Source organism: Microtus ochrogaster, chromosome 1 (assembly GCF_000317375.1).
Source record: "Microtus ochrogaster isolate Prairie Vole_2 chromosome 1, MicOch1.0, whole genome shotgun sequence".
Lineage (NCBI taxonomy): Eukaryota > Metazoa > Chordata > Mammalia > Rodentia > Cricetidae > Microtus > Microtus ochrogaster.
In genome coordinates, this window is record NC_022009.1 from 61,680,740 (window position 1) to 61,691,882 (window position 11,143).

The window sequence follows — 11,143 nt, forward strand, 5'->3', positions numbered from 1 at the left end:
GGCAACTGTCGCTCTTCTGAGCAAGGGACGTCGGGATTAATATGCAACACAACTTCACTTTCTCACAAGTATATATAGCCCTCAGCTTTGGAGGCCAAATCAGCAATAGCAGGAAGTTCAGCACCATAACTCAATGGCTTAGGGGTAAACATCCTTAGAAACATTGCTGAAAACAATAGATTGTTCCTGTTTTCAACCAACCTCAAGAGTGCAAAACAGATCAAGTGGGGGTACGAAGGCCTGTGCTCTTGGGACCCAACAATTCCCCCCTTTTATTTTAAAAGCATAAGAGCCTCTGTCTTAGGACTCCCCCAGATAGAGACTCTTACCTGTCTATGGGAGGCCTTAATCCCTGTCTTAGGCGAGCTCTCTATACCAGGACAGTTGCCCGTCGTAGGGATCCCTCATGACTTCTGCAGCATCTGCAGCCAGACTTGGGGCACTTCCTGATTACCTGAAGACTACCAGAGAAACACTTGTCAAGTGACAGTGTGCTGCGTGGGATTGCCGCATAGAGCATCAGAGAATCCAAAAACAGATAACCCCATTAGCAATATTAGTACAAGTGAGAGCATTCCAGACATTTGCTGGGCCCAGCCCCCAAGTTGGGCCATGGCATTCTACTAACTGGATCCAGACACAGCAGGGACCCATGTGCTATTAATACTAACAATATGATAAGCTGTCTACAGGGTGAAATTCAAAAAGGAGAAATTCCAAGGGCCATCTAAACATGCAATCAACTGTTTAACCACATCAGAAGCATTTATAGCATTAGCAGGTATAACGTACAAAACGTTTGTTGCACGAGTCAAAAGGAATCTACCTGTTCTTGCAAAAGCACAGTTTGTTGATTTAAATTTAAAAGTCCAAGTCCAATATGAGAGTCCAGTATGAGAGTCCAGAGCACTCCGTGTCTGTAGGGACTCGCTAACCCTTCCAGACAGCTGATCCACAGTCTCTGTAGTCACAGCGATCTGCAAAATGGCAACTGCAGCAACTGTAGCCACAGTGGCAGTGACAGCAATAACAGCAACAATTGCAGCTGTTCGCCCGCTGTCAATAAAGGATGATCTCTTGATGTTCTTGAGACACCAGCACTGGCAGAGGAATCACTGCAGGCACTTGAACAATCAAAGCTCCATCAGAACTGTCCCAGCCATTACTCAGCTTGCAGATCCTGGAAGAACAATTAAGAATATCGCCCCCCAAAGTGCTATTCCACGATACAAAGAAAAAATGGGGCAGGAACGCAAGCAGAGGATCAAATAGTCATTGCGTCCAGTAATATAACAAATCAGGCTCTTGAGTGATACATTCTCCCCATATAACTGTGGGGTGGAGATTAAAATTTCTATCAGCATCCCAATACAAAAGAGAGCAGATTTGGGATTATAGGTATTATGCAATACTAACTGGCATTAAAAGTGGGGGGTTTCTCACCAGACTCCCCATCACTCATAATTCTGTTGTTGTTACCAGAGTCATTACCTGAAGTAGAAGAAGCATCGCAATCTTCATCCTGGGTCACTGGCCTTGCACACCACTCTGGCACCCAAATTGGTTTATCAACTCCTGGAGGAAAAACACATACAGCCCCCCCTCACCTTTGCCAACAAGGGGGTTGGTTCCATCCATCATCCTGTTTGCAGATCTTTCCAACGAACCCATCCTAGGCTCTGAGTCCTAACTTGTGTATGGCGCTCCATAGGCGAGTGCCCTCCAGCATCCACAGTCAAAAAAATTTAAAATAAAGAGAATGGTGGATAATTGAGTTGCTGGGGAGAATATGAACTCCCCCCCCCATTTTAATTTTTGAAAATATTGCTTGAGGGTCTGATTGGCTCTTTCCACGATTGCTTGACCCATTGGGTTATATGGGATGCCTGTTTTATGGGAAATTTCATAGAATGAACAGAAGGATGAAAATTTTTTGCTGATATATGCTGGGCCACTATCTGTCTTAATAACCTCAGGTTTGCCCATATAGGCAAAAGCAGATAGGCAGTGTGCAATGGCATCTTTTGCTCATTCTCCTGAATGCAAGGATGCAAAAATTACTCCTGAAAAGGTATCTACTGACACATGGACAAACTTAAGTTTCGCTGCAGCAGGCAGGTGTGTAACATCCATCTGCCATAACTGATTCGGTCGTAATCCTCGTGGGTTAACTTCTAAACTGGGGCTGCTTAGGAAAGGAGCACACTGAGGACAAGATGATGTAATGGCTTGTGCTACTTCTCACGTGCATCGAGTATGATGCTGAAGGGAGCACGCATTAAGGTGAAATTTATCATGTATTTCTTGGGCGCGGTCAGAAGTAAAGCAAACACGTGTATTTTTATCAGCTAAATCATTACTTGCTGACAATGGCCCAGGCAGCTGGGTATGACTGCGGATATGTCCGACAAACAAAGGCTCAGTTCCCTGCCAAAACAAATGCTGAACACAGCTGAGCAAATGATGGACCTTAGAGGTAGGTGATATATAGGCAGATGTCTCCAATGGCTTAAAGATATGGGCCATATACACACTATCAGTATACAAATTTACAAGTTCCCCAGGGAAGAGCTGGAGTGCAATGAGGCAGGCTGTTACCTTTGCAGCTTGGGCTGATACATCCCCCACAGGACGTTTCCATACTTTTCCTCCAGAAACCACTACTGCATTCCCTTTAGGGACAGTAGTGCTATTCTACAGCATGAGCTGAGGGTATGGGAGATTCTTTAATCACTCGGGGGAATATAAGGGGATGATTTTTGAATATGACCACTAATGGATGCTGAGGATAATGAGAATCCAAACTTCCAGAAAAGGAGGTGAGAAAAAGGGTCCACTCATCATGGTACTGCTGTAAATGTACTAGCTGGTCTTTAGTATAAGATGTTATAATCTTGTCAGAGTACTTCCCAAATGTCTGGGTAGCAACCTTCTTAGCTTTCCAAAGTAATTGTAATATAGCTTCATAGTATGGGGTGACTACCCTCACTGGAGAGGCAGGCATATGTACCCATAAAATAGGTCCATCCTGCCAAAAGACTCCCGTAGGGGCAAAGTTGGAAGCAAGAACTACAAAATTTAATGATTGATCATAATTAATCTGCTGGAGATGGACCCTTTCAATGTTGTCCAGAAGAAGCCTTAAGGCCTGCCTGGATGCAGGCATCAATACTCGGGGAGAAGTTGGGTCAGGATCTCCCAAGAGCATATCATACAATGGTCTTAAGGCACCTGTTTTGATTGCTAGGGAGGTGTGTATCCACTGTATGTCTCCCAGTAACTGCTGCCAATCATGTAAGGTTTTAAGATGAGAGGTGTCAATAGTTAATTTTTTTGGTTTAATTCTATCCATGCCAATTGGTACCCAAGGTAGGAATATGGGGCTTGCATTTGGACCTTCTCAGGAGCTATGATCAGCCCCACCTTCTCTAAATCCTGTTGCATTTGAGTATAAGCCCTGAGCAGTTGATCTTGATCAGGCCCTGCTATTAATAAATCATCCAAATAATGAACAATATATAACTGTGAAAACTGACAGCGGACAAGCTCCAAGGCAGCAGCAACATAAGTTTGACATATTGTGGGACTATTTTTCATGCCCTGTAGGAGTATAATCCAATGGAATCGCAAAGCTGGTTCCTTAAAAATAACTGAAGGGAGGCTAAAAACAAAACGAGGGCAATCCTGTTTGGCTAGAGGAATACTAAAAAAGCAATCCTTTAAATCCACTATAACTATATGCCAGCCCCGGGGTATGGCTGAAGTGAAGGGAAATCCCTGCTGAAGAGGACCCATAGGCTGCATCACCTCATTGACAGCCCTGAGGTCCTGTAATAGTCTCCATTTTCCATATTTCTTTTTAATGATAAATATGGGTGTATTCCAAGGGGAAGTAGAGGGGACAATGTGCCCAGCCTGCAGCTGATATTGGGCCAAGGCATGAGCAGACTGCAATTTCTCTTCAGTCAAGGGCCACTGTTCCACCCAAACTGGATCATCAGATTTCCAAGTTATAGGAATTGGGGCAGGCATGGGAACAGTGACCCTAACTAAAAATGGCCTAGACCACTTCGGTCTCCCAGCAGTCTGGTAATTTGTTTATCTGGCTGCAACTGGACCTGAAGATTTTTTCCCAGCCCCTGTCCTGGTCTCCATCCCAGTTGCTGCATAATTTGGGATGCTGGTGATGGTGGTATGGGCTGAGTGGTCAAGACAGCTCCCACTCAAGACATCTCTTCCCCAGAAATTAACAGGTAGTCCTGGGAGGACACATGGCTAAAAGTGACCCTCATGGCTTTCATTATCCTGCCATCTTAATATTTTTGCACTCTTCTTGGGACTTGCTTGACCTATTCCTTGTAGGGTGGCAGTACTACTTTCTAATGGCCACTTCTTAGGCCAGAATTCTAAGGACAGGACAGAGACATCAGCTCCAGAATCTAAAATCCCATTAAATGACTTCCCATCAATAGTCAATTCCAATTGTGGCCTTTCTTTCATATGAGCTACCCAAAAGGCTGCAGTGCCAGATGATCCAAAACCCTTAACACCCCAACTAGACCTGGCCACGGGGTTGGAGTTGTTAACTAAGAGTACCAAGACCAATTGGGCAATACGATCCCCCTGAGAAATTACTGTAACTCCTTGAGAAATCGATGTCATAATTTTTATTTCTCTTTGATAATCTGCATCAATAACCCCAGGATGAATTTGAATTCCCCTCAAGATGGTAGTGCTTCTTCCCAAGATAAGCCCCAAGGTCCCTCTAGGGAGCGGCCCAAAAACATTAGTGGGTAAAGCTTGAAACCCCATTTGGGCTGTCAAGATTGCTTGGGCGGAGGTACTGAGGTCCAGTCCTACACTTCCTGGGGTGGCGCGGGTAATTCCTGGGGTGGCGCAGGTAAGGTCTGCAACACAAAAGGATTGCCCTGTGGAACAAACTGGTTATGGCCACTGCCAGGGTGGGACCCCCTGACTCCTGGTGTCATTGTTCCATACACTGAGGTTCTGGGGCCCTGGAGCGGGGCCCTCCACCAGTTTCCCTGCTGTTGGCCTTGGATGGGCAGAAGCTATCCGTCTATATCTGTCTTAGATCTGCAATCATTTGCCCAATGGGCCCCCCTTTTACATTGTGGGCACTTTCCTGGTCTGGCAGTAGTTCCCCGAGTGAGTTGTGGACATTCCTTTTTAAAATGTTCACGGGCACCATAGTTAAAGCAGGTTTTATCCCCAGTTCTGGATCCTAGCCCAGGCCTGATGGCAGCGCAATCACCTGGCCCTGAATGAAGTGCCCATCAATATCGCAGCAGATCCGAATGTATTCGTTTAAGCTTCTTGCCTTATGTGGCCGCAAGGCTTCCTTACAATATTTATTGGAATTTTCAAATGCCAGCTGCTTAACTATGGGCATAGCTGTGGTCACATCACCAAACAATCTCCCTGCCAACTGCAATATCCTATCCACATAGTCCTGAAAAGGTTCTGAAGGCCCTTGTCAAACTTTGGACAGCTGATCCCCCGCAGCCCTGTTTGACAGGGCTTTCCAAGCTTTGGTGGCCGCAGCGGCCATTTGGAGTTATACGGCAGGATCGAGCACAATTTGATCGGCCAAGTCAGCATAAGCTCCTGCTCCAATTTGCATGTCTAGATTGTGCTGTGCCAGTCCTGCTTGAGCATTTAACCTAGCCGTTTGTAAACAATTTTCTTGATATTCTCCCCTCCACAATAAGTAATCTCCTCCTGATAGAACTGCACGGCATAGCTGCTGCCAATCACTAGGTGTAAGATTCAATGCCGCAAGAGATTCTACCATGGCAAGAGTAAACGGGGCTTGAGAGCCGTGTACTGCCACAGCCTCTTTCAACTGCCTCATCTCCTTAAAGCTCAAGGCCACATGTTGTCTCAGCACCTGTCCTGGATTGTTAGGATCAGGTACCTCTATAACCGGAGCAACTGTGTGCTGGGCAGAAAACAGACACCTCCTCTTCTTCCTGAGCCCTAAGGACAGGACGGAGCCCTCTTCGGCCTCCCTGTCATCTGTCAGTTCCCAACGGGACTCCCTCCTTCCCCAATCCTCATTAAAAGCAAGTGGGGCTGACGGCACACATAAGGAATCCTTCGCCTTACAGCGCTTCAGCCTTTTCCAAAGTACCTTAATTTCCTGCATTAGCTGTGCTTCCTCATCAGATAAACTATTCTCTGCACTAGAGCTGAGGCTGCCTTCCCCATTTTCTGACTCGGAGGTTATTGCTATCTGGTTTTGCACCGAACGGGGCAGACTTTGGTGCTAGCCTTAGTCCCGCACCAGATTCCAAAGTTCCCCCTGGCACCTCTGACATTTCCTTTTGGTCCCGTGTGACTCTGCCGATCCTATGGACCAGCGAGTCTCTTCCTCCAGTATTTCTACAAGTATCTCTTTAGCCGCGATGACCTCCGGTCTCACTTTCACTTTATCAGTAAGTAGGGCATCGCGAACCAGGTGCCATAGCGAAAAGGTAGATATAGGGACGCTATCGGCACCCTCCTTTTGCAGCCATTTCTGCAAATCTGTTTTTACCTGTTTCCAATCGGAGATGTTCAAACCTCCACCTGTCAAAAAACCATGGGCTTGCTGCGGCTATATTCTTACGAAAATCTAAGTTCTCTCTTTGACCTCGGTTCCTTGTTTCTCTAACACTTTAGCTATCTGACATATCAGGTCTCTCTTACTGCTTGCAGATCCCATTTTACCTCAATCCATCCTTACCGGCCTAGGATGACCCTGTCTGCTACCCCTTCTTTCTCAGATCTTGGTGGGAACCTCCACTTTGCCGTGCCAGCACGGCAACTGTCGCTCTTTTGAGCGAGGGACGTCGGGATTAATACGCAACACAACTTCAGGTTTCACAGACAAGCCTTTTATTCCACTTTCTCACAAGTATATATAGCCCTCAGCAGGGGAGGCCAAATCAGCAATAGCAGGAAGCTCATGACCATAACGCAATGGCTTAGGGGTAAACATCCCTAGAACCATTGCTGAAAACAACAGATTGTTCCTGTTTTTGTTCCTGTTTTCAACCAACCAAAAGAGTGCAAAACAGATCAAGTGGGGGTGTGAAGGCCTGTCCTCTAAGGACCCAACAATATGGATGAGAAGATGGGCTGCCCCAGCCTTGCATGGGGAAGAATTAGAATACTTTGCCCACACCCACAGAAGGGGCATTCAGCTTGACCATGGTGGGGCTCAGAGGGCTGCTTCCTAAGTAATGAGAGGTTCTCTAATGGAGTAAAATAATATGAATGCTGTGTTGTTTAGTAGCATTTATGTTTGAAGATTTTTGTGATTAGCATATATAACAGTGGTTCTCAACCTGTGGGTTATGACCCCTTTGGGGTCCAGGGACCCTTTTACAGGATCTGCATATCAGATATTTACATTATGACTCATAACAGTAGCAGCAAAATAATTTTATGGCTGGGGGTCACCACAACGTGAAGAGCTGTATTAAAGGGTTGCAGCATTAGGAAGGCTGAGAACCACTGGTATATAATAACCATATATGGGACTGGGAAGATGGCTCAGTCTAGAAAGTGCTTGCCCTGCAAGCATAAAGACCTGAGTTTGATCTAAGTAGGACACATGAAAACACAAGGAGTCATGATGATGTCCTTGTAATCGGGCGCTGTGGAAGCAAAGACAGGCAGATCCCTGAGGCTCCCTGGCTGAGTTCCAAGCCTAGAGAGAGACCATGCCTCAAAAAACCAGGTGGGTGCTGCCCCAGAGGAACAGTACCAGAGATTGCTGTGTGGTTTGCACACACACACAAACACACCTGTATAAGCAAGCAAGCATGCCTGTACACACACACACACCTGTACATGCACATACACATATACACACAAAATAATATTAACAATGTGAGCATGTCTTTAGTCAGTCTTACAAAATGAATATGATGTTTTAGACCAGAGTTTTCATTTGTTCGGGATATATAACTAATCCATATACTGTGTAGGAAGTTCACCAAAAGTGTTCATGGGTGGTGGTGGCACACGCCTTTAATCCCAGCACTCGGGAGGCAGAGGCAGGTGGATCTCTGTGAGATCGAGGCCAGACTGGTCTATAAGAGTTAGTTCCAGGTCAGGCTCCAAAATTGTAGAGAAATCCTGTCTTGAAAAAAATAAAAAACAAAACAAAAAAAAACAAAGAAAAAATTAAAAAAAAAGTGTTCATATTTTGGTAATGTATCTGGTTTATTTATCATTCTAAGATTTTTCTGCCTTATTTTCCTATGTTACATGTGTTCCACAAAGGTGTATATGTGTGTACACACACTTACATGTATACAGTTCTACTGTGAAGAGCACTCACTGTAACATTCTCATATTATCTTTTTTGCATGTGTATTGTATGTGTGTGATGTGTGTACGTGTGTTCACATGTGTGCTGGTGTATGTGAGTGTGACTGCCCATGGGGGCCCAAAGATGCTACCAGGTGTTTTCTCTGTCTCTCCATTTCATTTCCTGAGGCAGCGTCTCTCACTGAAGCCAGGGCTTGGTGAATTCAGCCTGTAGGAAGCGCCTTGCCCACTGAACCATCTCCCCAGCACTCATGCTTTTATTGTAACCTAAGATTTGTTCTGTAATAAGCTGGGGGCGGGGGGATGGCACACGTCTTTAATCCCAGCACTTGGGAGGCAGAAGCAGGTGGATCTCTGTGAGTTCGATGCCAGCCTGGTTTACAGATTTCAGTGTCTCAAAAAAAAAAAAAATGATTCGTCCTGCTGTATTTTTTCTTAAATATAAACTTTCCACAGTAACAATGGCCACCAGCACGTGTGAGGTTTTTCTTTGTTTGGTTTGGTTCTTTTTTTTTAATAGCCAATAATTTAAAAGATAGTGTCAAAATCACATTTTCTAAAATAAACTAAAACCTTTTATAGCCAGAACAAACAAATTCCAATAGACATTTCCTCTGGGAAGTTCTTGCTTTTTGTTTGTTAACTGAAAGGTTTTGTGTTACACTAAGCAACTTTTAAATGTTTCATTTCCTAGAGGCTGAGTCCCTGAACAGCAAGAATGTCTGAGATACATTTGTATTCCGATACATGCAAGTCAACCTGGGTTTTTTTTCCCTACATGACACTATGTGAATAAACAGAGACACAACCATTGCTAAAAGATGTACAGATGTAAAATCTGTGTGATGGCTCAGCCTGTAAAAGGGCCTGCTGCCAAGCCTGACGATCTTAGTTCAATCCCCGGGACCTATATGACAAAGCAAGTTGTCCTCTGGTCTCCACACACATACCATGGCATGCACATGCCTCCCCTAATAATAAATTTTAAAACGTGATAAAAAATTATATTTAAGATCAGTACTGTTCAAAAGTAAAGTCATTAAGATGAGGTGGTTTTGAGAGCATTAGAAGGAGGTGCTCTGCGGGTTCCTTCCTCTTGGGTACCCCCCAAGAATTCATAAGCATCTGTGTTTATACAAAGACCTTTTATTCATAATGAATAACCATTCAGTAATGTGTACGTGCTTAAACAGATTGCAAGCCTAGGCCACGTGCCCAACAGCAAAGGCCACACACAAACTGACGAGACCCACTGGTCAGTTAAGCTTCCAGTTAAGCAAAAGACTATGCTTGCTTTACAAAGTCAGTCCCAGGGGGTTCTCCAGCCCTGGGCCAGAGACGCAGCAACAGCAACAGCTCCGCACCATGCCCCGTGGCTGCTGGTGGGTGCAAGAACTCAACCAAGTGCAGAGGCACCAGACAGTCAGACACCATTATAGTGAGCGAGCAGAGCGTGGGAAGGTGGAGGAGAGAGTGAGGTGGAGCCATTCATGGACTGGAGAGAGGTGTGAATCAGAAGAGGTGAGGGTGGTGAGGAACACACTTCTGGAATATTCCTTTACACTGTGTGAAAATATGTCATTGGACTGGTTTAATAGAAAGCTGAATAGCCAATAGCTAGGCAGGAGGTATAGGTGGGACTTCTGAACAGAGAGAGCTCTGGGTAGAAAAAAGGAGGAGTCACCAGCCAGATTCAGAGGAAGCAAGTTATGCAGGAGGAGAAGTGAGAACCACTAGTCACATGGCAACACATATGTTAATAGAAATGGGTTAATTTATGTGGTACAAGCCTAAACTATAGGCCAAGCATTCATAATTAATAAGTCTCTGTGTTGTTTTTTGTGAGCCGACAGCCCAAAGACAAATTTATTTATACACACTAATGTAAATGGCCTGCTGACCACCCAAGTCCAAGGTGATGTCTGGACCTGGGCTACTGCCAAGAACCATGTCTGAGTCCGTGGACCTACTACAACCAGGATTTGTGTTGGTGCCTGGTGGTCCATGGTGTCACCAAAGGCTACACGGATGCCCAGGGGCTAGACCTCAACCTATGACCATGTTGGTGTCCGAGGGCTATCAAGGGCTATGCTGCTGCTAGGCATGGCAATCTCAGTGACCAGCACTGTCACCTGAGGCCATGGTGTCATCTGGGCTAGGTCTGCAGAGGGATGTGTCTGGTCCATGGTCCTATCATAGCTGGGGTCTCTACTGATGCCTGTGGTCCATGTTGCCATCAAGTGCCAAATGTTTGCCCTGGGTCTGGGCCATAACCTGTGGTAATGTTGGTGCCTGTGGGCCATGCTGCTGCTGGAGCCATGCTGATCTGGGTGGCCTATGCTGTCACCCGGGGCCATGGTGTCATTAAGGCCAAGGCTGCTGCCGAGAGCCATGTCTGGGTTCATGGTCCTGCTGTGGCTGCAGTCTGTGTTGATGTCCATACCTGTGTTCCTGTGTTACCATGGGGAGATGGGCAAGAGAGCTGAACCCCATAATCAGGAAAGCTGGCCCCACCCTTCACCATGGGAGGTATGCACCTCACCTCGGCAGCACACTAGATCTGACCCTGTTGTTGGGGGGCACAAGTGAGCCAGCCCTGAGGGCAGGAGAGCAGCAGAGCTGGCCCTGTCCCCCCTTGTCTGCCATCTGGTGCCCTGGATGAGGGAAAGGTGTCCCCACTTGCTGCCCACAGCGGGCATCACGCAGGAAAGTAGACCCTGCACCTGCCAGGGCAGCACACTGGAGCTGATCCTGTTGGTGGTGGGACAAGGAGCCCACCCTGAGGGCAGGAGAGTTGTCCCTG

General features: G+C 46.1%; 1 protein-coding gene across 1 annotated transcript in view; it reads right to left on the reverse strand.

Moving 5' to 3' along the window:
• Window positions 1-6,292: 6,292 nt before the first annotated feature.
• Window positions 6,293-11,143, reverse strand: part of Lrriq4 (leucine rich repeats and IQ motif containing 4) — a 29,992-nt gene continuing 25,141 nt past the window's right edge. Inside the window, exons 6-7 of the mRNA XM_026778794.1 lie at window positions 10,473-10,791; window positions 6,293-6,556 (exon numbers count right to left, since the gene is read on the reverse strand). Of these exons, the coding sequence (XP_026634595.1) occupies window positions 6,293-6,556; window positions 10,473-10,791 (583 nt within the window). The remainder of the gene's footprint in view (window positions 6,557-10,472; window positions 10,792-11,143) is intronic.